At 37.8% G+C, this 18,011-nt stretch overlaps 1 protein-coding gene across 1 annotated transcript in view; it reads right to left on the reverse strand.

The window, feature by feature from the left end:
- CTNND2 (catenin delta 2) overlaps positions 1–18,011 on the reverse strand; it is a gene marked incomplete at both ends in the record, with an annotated part of 526,522 nt that overhangs the window by 165,749 nt on the left and 342,762 nt on the right. The window contains one exon of the mRNA XM_080340633.1: positions 6,978–7,110. Within this exon, the coding sequence (XP_080196759.1) occupies positions 6,978–7,110 (133 nt within the window). The remainder of the gene's footprint in view (positions 1–6,977; positions 7,111–18,011) is intronic.

An 18,011-nucleotide genomic window follows, 5' to 3' on the forward strand; every position in this document is an offset into this window, starting at 1 on the left:
CAGAATTTATGAGCGATTTAAAGACAATTTATTAGCAAGAAAAAACTGATTGAAATATTCTGATAAATATTATTTAGTAACAGCATTGGACTCTATATTGGGAGAAATTAGTGAATGGAAGTGTGGGTTTTTTTTACTGTGAATATTCTAAATAATAATGTTTTAAGACTATTAAGAGTGTAAGTGGTCTTTACAAGAGTGTTAACATAGATTACTGTGTTAATACCAATGCAGCCATTTCTGCCTCATCTGTTTTACTTAATATTAAGGAGAGAAAATGTTCAGTCATAGGGTTGTATTACAGGCCATGAGCTGGTGCTTCTTTGCTTCACACAATTCATACTAAATGAGGAGAGAGGGTATCACAGAAACAGCATAAAGAGACCTCTAAAGCAGAGTTATTAGACACTACAAACTAGTGCTATAGTTACTGAAACGCTGTCAAATATACTCTCTTGCACTTATCAATAGAGAAGGGCTTGAAGTGCAGGAATCATTGTTTTACTCGGGAGAAACAGACTGTTTAAATCTGCCTTCCTTAACACTGAAATACATCTCAAGCCACTGACTGCTGGAATAACTAAAATGGAAGGGAGCAGAGAGATTACAAGAAGTTACATAGGTCGGAAGATGGGATCAAATGGGGCTGACTGTTTCTTTTATAAGCAGTAAGAGCAGAAAACAAAGGTTGGCTTCAAAAAATCTTCTCTAAGAAGAAGGTAAGACAAAGTACAGTTAGTATATTGGAGTGATGAATTATTGACTATGGGAAAAAAGGGCTTTGTTTCTATCAGTCTAAGAAAATGAAGGATTCATCCTTCATCTGTTCCAGTTTTGTGTTTTATAAATCTTCCAGTAGGATAGAGGAAAGGATGTCTTCAGCCCCTGTATCCCACTCCAAACTAACATGAGTGCAAGAACACCACAAGATGCATGGTGCCAGGCAAACTGGAGACTGAAAGACACAGGGACGCAGCCTTGCACCCTCCCCTCTCAACCCGAGGGATGGGAGTTGTGATTTGAGACACCATATGAGGATCCCGTATCCTGTGACCAGCTCCATGGAGCACGAACCGCCTCTGTCTCCTTCAGGCAACTTTCCAACTGAAGCAGCTGATGATGAAGTTTTATAAAACAACAAAAAAATTCTTACATAAAGATTGTTCCTGGGTAAGTCACTGGGTGCTGCTTTCCCTCATCAGAATACCTTCTACCAGTAAAAACTACACAGAAATTGTATTTAAAAGGGACTGTTTGACATTTAATTGCAGAGGTGAATAAGACTGCCCAGGATGCTGGGGACATTGATCCAAGTGATCTTGCATGCAGTAATCTAAACACAAGTAAGCAAAAGCGTGAACATATCATTGCTTATTTTTGGAATCTGATGCAGACAAGAGCCCATTCATGTAAACAACCAGCATTAAAACAGCACATTCCTTGCAAAGCCATTTAGGGAAATATTTCTCAAACTGTGAGATTTTACCTATACATATGTTTAACATATCAAAATTATGGTTACCAAAGTACTGATAAAATGTTTATAAATGAACAGTACACTTCCTCTAAAAGTATGCAATTATTGCCTGCACTAAAATGCACTCTCAACAAGTGTTTTAGAGTCTCTCTGCAATGTTTACATTACTCTTCAGTATCACCTATGAGACATTTCTCTCATTTAAATAAAATACCGTGTCTACATCATCTTGCAGGCAGAGATAAACAGAGTTTACATAATGTCTTTAATGGAAAACGGACAGCATCATCACTGGACAAGTCAAATTCCAGTCTTTAACTGAAGAGATTTTAGAGTAAAAAGAAAGAGAAAAGAGGAAGCCTATGGGAAGGCGGATGCAAAACTATGATTCTTCCACAATCACATAGGAGAAGAAAGAGATTCTTTTTTGTCTGGGACCGCTTATGGAAACAGAGAGGAATCTTGCAGAACACTGTAGAAACAAAATCAAGATACCTTTCAAGGATGATAAGAGCACTTCCAACCCTGCTTCTGGATCCTTCAAATGTTATGAAGAATTCTGTCAGCATTAGCCAGCAGGTCTAAAAGCAACATCATGGGCTGTTTCTCCATCACACCATACTAAATGTAAGTATTCCTTGGGAGAAAGCCATGCTAGAAACAGGTGTGTATGTATCCTCGACTATCACAGATCTGGCAGTGCCATGGATGACATCAAAATTACTACAATTCACAGCAATTATGTGAATTATAATGAAGATAAACAAGAAGTTAATATAGTCTATGTATGCTGCCTGACATGTGAAAGAGTGGCAGCACCTTGTTGAGAAGGTTCTGGGTACACTCTGAAGAACTCACAAAAGATGCAGAAATGCCTTAAGTTTAATGACAAAACAAATCTGAATGATAGCTCTGACCAAGTTGGGAAAACAAATACTTTCACCGTGCACTCACTCAGGTTTGAGAACTCCATGCAATGACATCTGGACTGATACTTTTTTTCTGAAGAAAGTATGTGGGAATGCTCTCCAAGACAAAGTAGAAACTGTCCAATCCAATGACGTTTATTAAGGAGGCAAGCAAAGGCTTCAGGCAGGACAGTTCAGCAGTTACTGGTCGTTTATTTGGCATCTTTGCACAATTTTCCTGCAATGAGAACCTCAAGTGCTGCAGCCTTAATAGCAAAAATTAATTTCTTAGCTTGCAGAAAGGAGCTATTGGCACCAAAGACCCTGAGTGACCTGATACACCTTTGCAGCTGATGGCAGGCTGCCATTTTCTATGAGAGCAAAATGGTGTTGGCGTGTGAAACTGCACAACTCAATCCTTTTATACAGTGACCTCATACAAAGGAGTAAGTAGTCATTATAGGAAGAATGAATCCTGTGTTTAACAGAATGTGCTCTTTTAAAGAAATGTTCTCTGCTGACTACTTTAAAATGCTGCTCTTTTCCTATATCCTCTGACTGTTCCGTCTTGGCATCCAGGACCAGCTGCTCTGGCTGTGTTCACAATCTCACCATTGTTGGTGTAAGACCCCTCTTCTAAGGAGAAAATGCCACCTGAAAGGACTTCTTACATTCTTCTGCCTGATCAACTTTTCGTTTGCCTCCAAATATCTGATCAAAACTTCTTTCCTTCTGCCTTTTATTTGCATTCTTCCCTGAAAGACTAAACTACATAATGAATCACAAAATAGAATTTCAGAATTATTATGCCTAACTGTAATGGGCTACCTGATAACCTTTACAACCTTTAGCCTTCTGCCCCTTTATATCCCCTTTTATGTATGTGAGATCTTCAGCTTGTACTGATCACTGCTAAACAAGAGATGAAAAATTTAACTATGAGACATAAGCAAAAATTATCCAATTTCTTCAACTCCATTCCAATATCCATTGTATCACCTAAGCATCAAGCACAGGGAATAAAGGCAGAGAATCAGAAGCGCTACTGACAGCAGATGTAGTGCTTGTCTTGCAGTCAGCAACACTTAAGGAAACCCAGAAGTAGAACTTGTGGAAAACTTTCAGGTTAAGAGCAGCAGTTAAAATCATACTTTTGTGCAAAGACTAGCACTGAACAGTTTTGAGCAGCACAGAAACAGCAGCATCTTCAAGAAACAAACCCACCATATTTATCTATGGTCGGAGTTTATTGCATTTACATATAGCTGAACTGGTATGTTTGGGGCTGGAAGGGAAAAACTAAAAATTCTACCAGAATTATAAAACCTAATTCACTCCAGAAGTTTCTTGGTGAAAAAGTAAATGACTTCTGACACCTCACTAGCCAGCCTGGAGCATCTTCACATAAGCAGTTAACATCTTTGTTTGAAAGACCTTCAAGTTAGAGAAGGGCATTTCCAGACCTCCTTGATCTAAGAGAATTCCTACATGTATGACTAAGCAGGGTGTTTATGCTTATGTAGCAATAAACCTACATTTAGAGTGATGTCATCAAATTCAGATATATGTCTGTGATCAACATGTGTTTTAGAAATAACACATACCATAAAGAACACAATCATGAAGGGAAACAAGATCTCTCATTTCCCTAGCCATAATGGAAATGTTTTTGAATTAATTTATCTTTCACAATTGTCTTCTATAGAGTATTTCCACTTCCTTTTCTTGGGGGAAACAGGAAGAAAGGGATAGTGTTCCACAATTCAGCCAGAGAAATTAAAATATTTCAGAAGAGAAAAACATAACGGTAAAACAAAAAAGAAATGTTAGGAATCTAAGAAATGCATATAGTCATAGCTACCATTTTGCATTTCTATCTAAATTTTAGTTGACAGTGTTCTACTCTGATTGAATATGAAGGCCTTTGCATAAATTTTCTCCTCATGTACTTGGTAGGACAAATTCCACTAATCTCTTATGAGAGTAGGAGAAGTTTACTGCTATACAAAACCAAAACTAGATGACTGAAGGAATGGTCAGCTTCAGAGGACAGATCATGACTCACCTTTTTGGTAGGCAGTTCAGTATAAATTGTACTTAAAAGAATAAAAAAAGTATTTCAGGACAGTTATTTCCAGTCACTCCGAATAAAATAGGCATTAATTGCAGTGTGACAATTTGATGCTCATTAGTGAAAAGGTAAATGAATATTGCTTTATCTTCTGTCAGATAACTCCAGAGTTGGAACTTTAACAACTGCATTACGTTTCAAATTCAATACAACCAGTAAGTAAACTAAATTGTGGCACAGTATTATTAATTTTGTGTGTGTGTGCATGTTCCAGTGCATGTTACACATTAACACTGAACAAATTATTTAGTGAATTCAATTTGCCTTTTCCTCAGTGCCTGTGAGGCCTACAAAATATCAGCTGTTTTCTTAAATTACATGTTCCTATGTTTGTCCTTTCCCCAGGGTTTGAAAGACCACCAAGGCAGTTTTCTTTCTTTAGACACATCCTTAACAGTGAGCATGTGAGTTGTTCCGGGTAGATTTAACAGCACCACTCAAGTTCCTCCAGCTGGGCGTAAGCCTAGTAAGAATCTGGGGTATCTGCTGTGATATCGACAGGATGTTGAACTCCTCACAGAAAATGTTCCTCAAGAAATTCTTACTCAGTGGAGAGCTCAAGCAGACCCTAAGCACAGTACTGAGCCCTTCGGGTAGATCCTGATTTTAAAACCACAGAAACTGTTTAAGTGTTCTGCTGAATCATGGCTTAAACACAACAGGACTTATCATTAAATGCTATAGGTTGGTATATAGATAGATACAGATGGAGATAAAATAGTTCACTGACATTGGATGCTTTAGCCTAAAAAGCTCCACAAAACATTGGAAAAGCATACAGTACATCTAATTTTTTCTCTTATTCAAAAAATCCACAGTACCAGAAGTCTGAAAGTATATTCTCAGGTGGACTGTTTAAAAAAAGGACATGTATTTTGGCTTGTTTCCAGAGACACTTTACATATTCTGGAGTGAAGTTATGTCAAAGCCCTGAAAAACAACAAATGATCCTAGTTTTATCTGTTATCCTTTTTCAGAGAAGCTCAGAGAGCTGCCTAGTGCTTTGTTTCATATACTTACCTTCCTGCTTCCAGCTCATGAGCCTGAAGCTTACAAAGGCTGATGTCCTAGTGGGATGAGCTAGATCAACAACAATCTTTTCCCCTAAATGGTTAGCAACGAAAATCAAACCATCCTCTTTCAAATGTGATAGCTACCTAAGGGCTCTCGATCTATGGCCGACAGGAGGAGGGACAAAATGTACAACGAATAAATTGCTCTAATCATTGAACTACCTTTCTCAGAGATGAATCAATTCTTTTAATGGAAAACTAATTTGCGAATAAGGATGAGAAAAGAGTATTAGGAGAGTGTGCAGTTAAAACTTTCAGGAATACCTGTAAGAGAGTTCGCTTTTCTAGTCCACGAACATTCTTCATTTTAAAATACATGTAAATATTTTTAAACTATTATTTCTAAGATGTTTGTGGTGATGTACGCTACCAATGCAGCTCTGCTGGTGCCAGGAGACCACATACTTATTCACTCATGAATTTCCTCAGCATGAAAAATTCCAGAGGCAGAGCTGCTATAGCTGGATAAACTCACGGAGCACTATGTGCTGAGGGTGAGGACAATGAAGCACTAACAAGCCAGCCACACTGCACAGTTCTGACAAATAAGCAATAGCAGATCTTGATCTCAGTTTACCTTTACATGCCAGGCTAAAAGATGCCAGTACAGGCACAGATTTATGTGCACATCACATGTCCCTGATTAGCAGTTATCTCTGAGAAGGCCAGGGGAGGCAGCTGGGGCTGGTAACAGCTTCACTCATTCAATTTTAATTGACTCCTGTCTGTTTCTCAGATCCCTCAGAACTGCCTGCCTTCTGTTTCAACTTGTGCCAAAAGCTGAACTGGTCCCATTAACCACAGGGAAAAAGCAAGCAAGAAGTACCAATCAGCTACAGGTACAGAACAAAGTCTGTATTGCTGTTTGAATTACAGTTTAGACACAATCTGTACTGAATTTTGAGATCATAGGCCAACGATCACAGTTCAAGCTGAAAACCCAGTGAAATTAAACTCTATTTACACAATCATACATTAAAGCAGGCTTTGATTCAGAATCCTTTTACTTAATTTTCATCTTCTGTGTTAGTATTTAGTGCCCAAACCTCTTTCTTTGAAAATCCTAAGGAAATGCCCATACACTTCAGTGAGATCAAGACTATACCACTCGCTGTTTATTGAGCAACTATTGATACAGTGTTCAAATGGTATGAAATCAATCAAAATATTCAAAACCAAACAAAAAAAATGAGTGACAATAATATTTTACGAATTTTTTACTTTCTCTAATGGCAACAAATAACTTAAGTGAAAGCTTGTATAAAATGGGTCTAGATATATTATATATACATGAGTTCTCTTGTAACACTTTTTAACATACATATAGTAATCAGTGATGGTAAATGGGAGACAACATCACCACTAAAAGGAGGGTTTATAACTCTTACCTCTGCTTTTATTTTATTGTCTCCAAAACAGAGGTGTTGTAAGTAGGCTGCAGCATTAGACTGTACTGAGGGAAATTGATGCTGCAACATCTGTATAACTTCTGGAAGCTCTGGATCTCGCCATCCGAACTCTCTGTGTGAAAAGAAACAATAAAGATTCATCAAAAATTCTGTTATTAGTGGATAAATGTGGCAACAGTTGGGCCAACAAGGGTGGCAGATATGTCTAAGAAAAATCTTGAATATTTTCCCATTATTTTCAAAACAAACATTAAATCAAATATGAAGCTATTTTTCATTTTAAACTGTACTTCTCTGAAGAAAAAGAAGAAGGTTATATAAAGTATCATTAGAATAAATAACTTTATGGAATTAGATCTCTAACTGCTAAGGTTTCTAAATAAAAATGGCTATATGAAATCTTAATACAAGAAATTAAAGCAAATATATGCTCCTAACATTATACTATCTCTATCAAATACAGAGGATAGAATCAGAACTACAAATGGTTTGCTATGAAATGCTAGTTTGTCTAAAAGTCCTTTATTTGATATAAATCACTATCTTATATAGAAAGCAATGACCTTTTTTGTCTTTTGGTTTCTTTCTTCCAGATGGGTCCATGCTTAGTGTAAAGCTATTATAACAGTTGTGGCCCTACTTGAGCAGGCGGTTGGACCAGATGACCCCTGGAGGTCTCTTCCAACCTCAGCCCTGCTGTGATTCTGTTATTTTGCAATTATACAACGTGCACTTATACATCGGATTACTTTTAAATCTTCATTCACACTACTCAATCTAAAGCAGCCAGGCAAATACAAAGACTCGATCTTTGCACTCTTCTTTAATCCTTCTAAGCATGAAACACAATTAGCATCAAATGAAACACCATTAGCATCAAGTGAAACAACTTCGTCCAAGTGTGTTAAACAAGTCCCAGCAGGTATTCTGCAGCTTCCAGAACTGAACTTAAAATCAATCTGTCACTTCAGGTAATTTTTTCCCCTCTGTGTTCAGAGGTAAAATCATTCATGAAAATGGCTTTGTACTCTGTGACCCAAGAGCCAGAGATGCATACAGCTACTCTGCACGAGATACTTAATTCTCACGTTCCTTTTCCCTAAGAGCCAATTTTTTGTGCTGTACAAATATTTTCACCACCTTCCATCTAATGCTGTACGGACAAACAGAGGGAAATGAGGGGAAAAAGGTGACCTGTGAAAAAGTTTGTAGGTTCTGTGTTGCAGTTACTGTGATGACCTGAGAGTTCATTGCCAAACTGATTCAAAAGAGCTGTCACAAAGTCCAGCTATAATATTTGAAAAAAATATTCCTAATCATTAGTTTCCTTCCTAAATTATAGGGATTCTGCTGCAGTGAGGCCAAGCATATATCACTGGGGCAATTCACCTGATTTCGAGTAATAGTCACAGCAGCTCTGCAGTCTGTCTCAAGTAAAATCAGGCATCTCACACTTCAACAGTTCTCCAAGACATTTCATTGAAGTAAGACTCATCTTACAATAATAATGAATTACTACAGAGACAACGTATTGTCTCTTTTCTCCTCATATGGGATGTTTGCCAAATTGAGAGCTGTCATTACAGCTGTATCTTTATGAAGATCCAGAATATAAATAGGAGATGCAAAAAAACACACCCAGAATTTCATCAGCTATTTCTCTTCTGACTCAACAGATGTTAACTTGTGAATACTAAATTTCACATTAAATGTTTAAGAAACTATGAAGATGTAATAATAAATCGCAGATGGATTATTCCAATGAATCTTTAGATGATACAGACTGTTGGAAAGCTTTTACAAGAGACCTTTTGCATATGTTCAGAAAGATCTTAACATTGAACTGATATTTTGAAAAGTCACAACAACATTGTAAACGGTATCAGGGAAGGCTAGAAACTTTGGCAGCTGAAGATAGCAAACACCACATTTTCTGTGTATATCAACTTACTATGACTCTGTCAACATGTGAAAAGGAAGTGATTCTTTGTTTAAGCAGTTATTTCTGTTTAAGAATGGGTAGTACAATTCCATAAACAAACCATAAATTGATAGAAACAATGTTATTTGTTGTGTTAGCTTCCTCTTGTACTTGCTTTCTTACAGTCAACCACATTTACACGTTAACAGGTTCTTCAAACACCTTACACCCACATCTGATATACATGACTCTCAGACAACCAGAGACATATTGCAGAAAATATTTTTAAATAAAAATAAAAATATAATTTTAAAACCCTTAAGCCACCAACCTTACTGAGGACAAATTAATTATTTTAGCCTCACTTCTAATTCATTCTAATTTTCAATCCTAGATACCAAGTGTAGGTGGTGGTATTTTGGGGAAAATACAAAATACCAGGAGAAAACAGCTTGTATGACAAGACAAGGGAGAACATTTGAAATGAGGTGTTCTACACCAAATAACTATACTTCAAAATGCTGGAACTTCTACTACCAAATTCTCTAACGGAATTTCCTGCTTCATAATATATGTATTTTTACCAAAAAGCCCATCATGTGCAGTAGTACACCATGGACTTGGACAACCAGCTATGGTTCTTCTTCTTCTTGCCCTGGAATCCAGGCCAGAAGAAAATGGTCCCTACATCAAAGGTACAGTTAATTGCTCTGATGATCCTGCAGTCTTGACACAGTATTTACATATGAAAATACGTCTGTCCCTGCTTTGCCACTTTATCTCCCAAAAGAAAAGTTAGCAAAGAAGCGATGTATGAATACTTGTTGGAAATGGTCGTGTGCACACTGGACATTTAAGTAGAAAATTAGTTCAGAAGAGAAACTCTTAGCACTGAGTACTGAGTTTGTCATGTAAGCAGTTTTAGGAGAGATAATGAACAAAGCAGGAAAACAAAGTTTAAAAATTTAGCCCCAGTATGCAGTACCATTTCAAGCAGATGGTCTCTAAGATAATTATATTTTTAGTAGTTTCTAAATGAAATACAGTAGCTATATAAAACAAACAAAAACTTCTGTCAACAGTTAAGGTTGCTTGAATAACCATGATAATTTTAGCAGCCTTCAGGGCATGAAGGACTAGTTTCCAGGGATATAAATTTTTCATTTGTTTTAAACAAGTGTCTTATAAGTGGCGGGGGAGGCGAGGGGGGAAAGTGAGCTAGAGAAAGAAAGTGGTGTTTTGAGGGTTTTTTGGCTCTATTAACATTTCCTTGAGAAATTAAAATATCGTTTGTTTGTCTGTTTATTTTTAATTCAGCTTAATTATGAAAAGATAGGAAGGCTACTCAACAAAGTCAACTGGCAGAGGTCTTGAGAAGAGAGCTAGAATTTCTTGATGACAAAGGCACAAAACTGTCTGGAACATTTTGCATAGATATGGGGGAACTTTCTGGCAATGGCTTCAAGCTTACCTATATGACAGAAAATAAATATTAAAATAGAGAACCATCAAAAAAGTAATAAAAAACCCCCAAACTACTAGAGAATGAAGGTATGCTGTAGAATTCAAGAGCTGGAATAAAATGGGTTGCATCCTGGAAAAGTAATTGAAATTAGATAGCAAAATATTTTTTATTGTCTGCCAACAAAAAGCAGTAGGAGGGTCAGTATCTGATGAGGATAAGGTCAGAATAAAGAAAGGGAGAAGGACGATGACAAACACATCTACCTTCATTTCTGTGAAACTGGCAACACAGAAGGTTCCAATCCCTAGTAAAACTATAAAGTAGAATTAAGCTGTAGTGAATATCCTAAATAAACACTAGCTAAGCCTGTGTCCTTTATTAACATCCCCATACTTAGAAAATCTGAGGGAGGCAATCCACACAGATGGTGAAACAAGCCAGAAGGCTGGAGTAAATCTGAGGAGGTGCATGGCATGCAATTTTTGAGACTGCTAACAAAGTATCTGTGTAGTTGATCCAAAAATGAAGAGCAAGTAAGTACCTGCACATTCAAGATCTTCTGCTACTGCCTGTGTTTCCCTTGGAATACCAACACTAAGCTGCTGAGGTCAGCTAAAGTCTTCTGGTGGTGGCATGGGTTTTCCACTAGAGAATCACAGCTGTGCAAGAACTTCACAGCTTTGGTTCGAAAGCTGCATCTGCTGTGCACTCCAAATATTTCAGCAGGTTGTATAAGTGCACTGTTCCTAGAAGGTGTTCTCATCTGAGGAGACTGACCAAAGCATGCCAAGGGTTTCCACCTGCTTTCTTTGATGGAAACTGTGCTCTAGGAATGATCTCATACTGAATTCTGCAGAAGGTTTCAGCTTGAAGTTGTGATTAAGGCAGATGTTCCATGGATTACAGCCATCTACTGTTCCAGGGGTGGAAGAGGACCCAAAGGGGAACACTGAGTTACATGTAAACTGGCAGTATGTGTGCCTAGACTATCACAATAGGCTATGTTTTATCTGTGAACAACTGAAGAGAATCGTCAAGGAGCTGGACATGAGACACAACAACTCTGAAATTGAGCTGCAATACTAAGAAAGTCAGGCTGACTTGGGTACAGCAAGTATTGAATCGAAACCAGTTCTTGCTCCTGCTGTTTTAAGAGAGATTGTTAGTAACACAGCTGAGTGCATTGGCTACATGACATCACTTAAACGTGCTACTGAAAATAGAGTATGTACTGCATCTGAATATTTGCTGAATTATGCCTGATTTTTCTTCTTCTCCTACTGCTAATGCTGATGGCACACAGAAAAGCAAAACCAAAATTCCTGTTACATCTATATGTGCACTGATTTTAGAAAGGCTACAAAATAAGTTTTAAAAGCACAGGTCTCCAGTTGGTAGCTAAAGATACCAATTACTTCTGCGCAGCGTTGGAGAAGCAGGTGTGATGGCTCTGTTTACTCTCCATCATTGGTCACAGTGAATCTCACGAGAGCTTGGGTTCTTTTTTCTGATTTACATTATTAGAGCAGAACACTCACATCTGATCAAGCAGTTGGCACAGGCAAGCACTGACACCCAGAGCTATTCCCGTCTCAGCAGCATTCCCCAAAGGCAGCGCTGTGAAGACGTCTGCTATATAGAACCATATGCTTGGCAAAGACTGAACTACCACTAAGCATTTATCAAAGAAAGAGAATGCACAGTTTTTAGATATACTTATTAAAAGACTGTATGTTTAAACCAGACTGGTCTGTATGCGCCTGCCTGTCTTACTACATAATAATGTGAGACAGACTGGTGAGGGAGAGGTTTTCATAATACGAAGTGGTGCTCAAAGGTGAAGACATTACAATCCAAGCTAACGATAATGTATCCTAGATTTCTAACTCATATACACTGTAGCATTGCTAATTCCAGTCTATGAGACTTTCTTCTGAACTATGGCCTACAGAGATATACCCTTCTGTTTGCTTCCCTGCCCTGCATCTCCCAAAATTCAGTAAATAAAGTCTGAACTTCTCTTTTGCCTTGTTTCTGAAAAGAGAGCTGTGAGAATGGTTTTCTGATAGTACTAGGAAAAAACAAACTACATGCAGCTCAGGATCAAACACAAGGATAACTAATCAAGAGCCAAGAGAAGATGAAAGAAAGACCTACCTCCCACATTTAAAGGGAAAAATTTACATCCATTTAAAACATTTGGAAGACAATATACCAATACTGCAGTCTAAGGCCTTGATCTTAGTACATTGAAAAAAGAGCAAAGATAAGATGCTAAACTTAACTGGTAAAAAAATACAAAAAATACTTAAACATAATCCACAGACAGGGATTGTGGTATAACAAGGAAGAAACTATCTAACAGCTTGTTCTATCATTTTCTTTTGGTGGTTCTATGGCAGTTGATCAAATAACAGTGAACACATACTTACTACATTTAATTTATTTGGAGTTAAATTTGAAGTATTTCCTTAAAGTATTTTCCCTTTTCCAAACATGCTGCACCACATGCAAGCACCCACATATATGCAGATTATCAACCTGGTCTGAATGATCTGCTACAGTTTAAGAGCAGGCAGAACTAGTATATTTCCTTTGAAAATGTAATACATGAATATTGGGTACTTTTAGCAAACAATTTTAGGAAATAAAATACAGAGATGTCAGTCTCTGTTCCACTCACCTTGGAAAAACCTCAAAACCCTTCACCATATTGTCTTCTCTAGTTGAACTTGGCCAAACAAGTGCACAACTACAAGCAACTAATCACCTCTATCTTCAGCCCCATGCTGATATGAATGACATATAACCACAAGATGTAGTAACAGAGGGTTTGGGCCTAATACAAACCCCTTTGGGCAGCAATGAATGAACCCTCATCAGCAGGGAGCTCCCTGTACTTCTGTTTTATCCTTTCAAGAAAGATAAACCAAACCCAGACTACTAGAAGAGTTAGGAACAAAATAATCTGACATAGTTTAGGCTCAAATTGGAGGCACCAGAAGTAAGGAGAGAGAAAAGGCAGCATAGATGTATCTTCTATGAATAAAAATGTAAGTTCTAATGAAACAAAAAAAATCCATCTACATTCATGTTTATTCTAACTTGAAAACTGCAGCTTATGTGAGGTGCTCCATTTGACTGATGTTAATGCATCCAGTGCCACATAATCCAAGTAAATGTAAACAACTCACCAAACCTGCAATTCTTGAATCTCACAAATCCTCACTATTTTTTAATTCCTCTAATGGAGTTTTTAGCACTTGCTGAAGAGCTGTTGTTGTTACAGCAGCGTGCTTGACAAACAACTTTGTAACATTAAAAAATGATCACAATAACCTTTTCATTGCTGGGTTGCTTAAATTTTTAAATACAGGCACAACTTTAAAATTCATTTGCAGGCAAAAAATTGTACAAATAGTACAAATGGGATCAGGAAAAGGAAGTAGCATTTCACTACAGAGTGACACTTCAGCTTTGGGAAAAGTTGATTTCAGAGCTTGTCAGCACTCGAGCTGGCAAACATTAGAAAGATACACTTGGCCCAACAGTTTCTGATTTTCACTTGAGAACTCCAGATCTACTTACCCAGGTATACTGTGACCTGTTAGTATACGCCGTGTTAGGGTACTGTCTGCCATGCCTGGACCCACTTTACCAGATCAACAATTTCCCTGATGGAAAGTGGGCAACACTTTGTATTTTGGCAATGTGCCATTTAAATATTTAAGAGTATAACGCATGAGCAGTCAACAACATCTGACTGCACTTCAATACATATTTTTATTTAAACACGTAGTTTATATCTTCCCTAGGTTTCAAATTTAGCACAGCTGAATGCAAAACAGCTGTACAAACATTTGGTGATCCTGCTGAAAACCTGGATGCTGCTCTTGGTTTACATTTTCCTTGGTTTACATTTCCATGTGGCCTAAACTAGAACTTTGCAGCAGAGCTTACACAGATACATCATAAATGTGTTTTTTACACCAGTTTCACGATGTATTGGTGTCTGCTAGTGAGGTGCAGAGGAGGATGTGTTGTGGCAGGTGCGCAGGATTCTTGCCCAGCTCTGCTATGCAGCCATGGAGATGCTCAGCATGTTCCATGTCTTTAACAGAACCATAAACCTGAGCTCTCACAGCTAATCCAGCACTTCAAAAAATCACCTCTCCTATACAGCAAAGGTCTAAAACTGACTTGTACAATGGCAAATAAGCCCTCCTGCAGCTCTGCCTTTGTATCCTTTATGTGTTCCCCGATAGGCATCACTTTTCTGTTTTTCTATTATTACCAGTGATTTAGATTTTAAAATCTAAAAACCATAAGAAGGGAGACTGTGAAGAGACAAGATGAGAACTACTTCAATGTAACAACAATGGTCTGGAGCTGAACTATCTGTATATTTCTTCAACATTTTCATCTTAAAAGATTTTTAAGATTATACAATTAACTAAAGATTATCTAATGACACTGGCCCACGTGGAACTATTTACAGCTGCAGGTTCCCACCTCCAAAACCACACAATTACATTCAAAGGTACAAGACTTATCTGCTCAAGGTTACACTGATTTCATTTACAAATGTCCTTTAAATTGAAATCTATGAACCTTTATGAAATAAACTTTCACACTATCGGTGCTGATCTATAAATATTTAATTCCCTTGCTCCCAATGAGGGAGCTTTTTGAAGAAAAAATTTGCCTGTTTCCTGAGGTAGCTGTATCCTGCTGTGGTTGGCATAATGTTATCTCTCCTCTAGACTGTGGGATGGAAACCATAGGAAAATTAGGGTATCTTTAGTTCTGCTATTTGTAGCATTTGTTTTGTTTAGTGGTTTGTGTGTGTTGTTTTTTGTTTGGTTGGGATTTTTTTTGTGTGTGTTAGAAAGCAGCAAAGGTCTTTTGGGGCTGTTGAGCTGAAACAGTCTTGTTTATCTCTTCCTATACTGGCACTTGCATATACAGGGACTGCCTCTGCAAAAGTAAGAGGCAAATTAGGGAGGCTATCAAGATGTCTTTAAGTTGGCTAATTTATCTTCTTTCTCCCTGCAATGTATACCATTTTTCTGCCCCCCTACTACAGAAGGGCCTTACAGTAGCTTAATATGTTGCAGCTGTGAAAATACACCAAGTTAACTCTTCCCTGAGAGACCAGCTTACGCTTGCTTCTGCCTTCAGGAGTTCACACTTCACAGGGAAGATTTCAGGAGATTGTGAAATATTGTTCACCAGCAGAACAGCTGTTACAGATGTGGATATGCTTTTCTCATAGATCAAAAATGTAGAAACGTAGACAGGAGATTAAAACAATAGACAGACCTGAGGGATCCCAGCCTTGACTCTGTCATTGACTTACTTTGTCAGACACAGTCATTTACTTCAGTGCCTTTCTCCAAGCTTTGATAGATTCTCTGTCTCTGGAGACCTGTAAATCAAAATTGTCTCCTTTTCTAGAACTAGTGTTTCCATTCAGAGGCTCTTAAACCTTTCTGTATTTCAACAACAGGAAGAAAAAAGCTTTTGAGGTCCTGCTCCCATCTGGCCAGGTAGCAATGCATGTTTTCTAAAGAACAAATAATACTCCACAAAACCCTGATTTTCCTAGGAAAATGGGAGCAGCACTTTAGAGTGGAAGGTATTTATTTTGTTTCTTCACACACATTCTAACACCTAACCATTGTGGCTATAACAACAACAACAACAAAATCAAAAAAGAAGCAGGAACAATTTAGCATTAGCCTAAGCATATCAATGTCCAAAATCCAAAACATGCTCATCTGCAGGAGGGAAAGCTGACACACTCAATATACCCTAAAATCTCAGAACATCCACATTATTTTTTGAAATCACCACCACCACAGGAGTTCCCAAAAGGTTCTGGGCCACTCCACCTCCATTCAGTTGATGCTTTTATGTCATATTATCAAGCACAATGAATTTCACAATAACTGACGTGACAACACATAGATTGCCTCTCCCTGTTGCTCTATTTGATGGAGCTTCTGATCCCAGCAGATGTCCTGAGTAACGGGGTGGTGAGAGGAGAATTGCTTCTCCCTTCTGCAGCACGGATGATGGAAACTTGAGCTTTTTCAGGCTTGTGGAAATCAAAAAGCAATCAAATGGGGTGTTTCCCTCCTATCCCCAAATGAAAGGCATGGGCAGATCACCATCTGGGTAACCTGCAGGCTGCCATGGGAAAGGAGGGAGCACCACAACCACAAACTGGGTATTTGCTGTGTATGCAAAAGTGTAGACAATAGGAAATGCCAACAGTACATACAGTTTGTCACAAGCTGCAGTAATACTCTTTATAGCTGAGGTGGGGGCAAGGAAAGAGTGTCCATCTGAAGTATTACAAAGTATTAATTCTAAATATCTCGTGCTACCTCATTCCTTAGTGATTACTCCACTGGGTGCATTATTGGCTTACTTTGTCACTGTGTGGCAGCAACTCTTACCTTATCTCCACACATATATGCCCAGGCATCATTCTTATCTGTCTAACACCTTGCAGCACTCCCTGTCTTTCTGAGCACAGTAAAACTCTTCAAAGTAGACAAGCTTCTGATGCTTAAATAATATTAAACAATAAAACTTAAAAGTAACTCAAAGCATCACACTAATTGATACGCTCTAGAGTTCGCCCTGAAACACTCAAACATCAAGTCTGAAAAAACAAAAGAAAAACCCACGTAGATTTATAGTATTAAATTAAAAAAAAAAATAAAATCAAACAACAAACTATTCTCCTTTTCTTTCAACTAGATTCCCATTCAACCATCTAGACAAGCAGAGGAGCTAATTCTGCTCATTAAACTTGCAAGCTGAACAATTCTATAACTGCACTTGAATTTGATCTCATTGTCAAAGGGAAATACAGAATAATGACTTTTCTTTGCTGCCTTTATTTCAGTTTTCATTAAGCACAAAAAATATGGTCTCCTGCATGCTAGCTTGATCTAAATATATAACCACCAAAATAATGTAATAATGCAAGATATACTTGACACTCAAGAGACAGAAAGTTCATGGGATCAATAACAAAAGAGTCAAATTGTTAAAAAAATTGTACAAATGCAAAAGTGTTGATAGAAGGAAAAATATCCATGAGTAATGAGTAGTTACACTCAAATACTACCTCTACTTCCCATCACATGCCTTTCATCTACTTCAAAGCACGACAGAAATTCTAGGGAACTCTCCTAATGCAGTACACAGATATCATCATCTTCATGTCAGGCATGGGTAAAGAGAGACAGCACTTAGATGCCTCTCTCACAGGGGAAAAATTTTTGAAAATGGCAAAAGTTAGAAGAGCTGCTGTTAAATCCTCAGCCCTACTTTTCAACTCTTTGAACCAAATACACTGATTCACTGTTAGCTGACTCCAAAAGGTTTTTAAGAATTTAAAAATGCAGAGGATCTGGACAGTATTTCAGGGGAGTGCAGGACAAGAAGAGATCTTCTGGGCCACCAAGCCAAGTTCTGATTCCAGGTCTCCTGCTATTTTGCACGTATGCTGCAGCATACATTGCTCAAGCTAAAGATGGCCTCCCGTAAGGAAATCAGTCACAGAACTTGTTGACCCTAACAACAGTTTCAATTTATGAATAACAATTAA

Source organism: Nesoenas mayeri, assembly GCF_963082525.1.
Source record: "Nesoenas mayeri genome assembly, chromosome: 2".
NCBI classification, from domain to species: Eukaryota; Metazoa; Chordata; class Aves; order Columbiformes; family Columbidae; genus Nesoenas; species Nesoenas mayeri.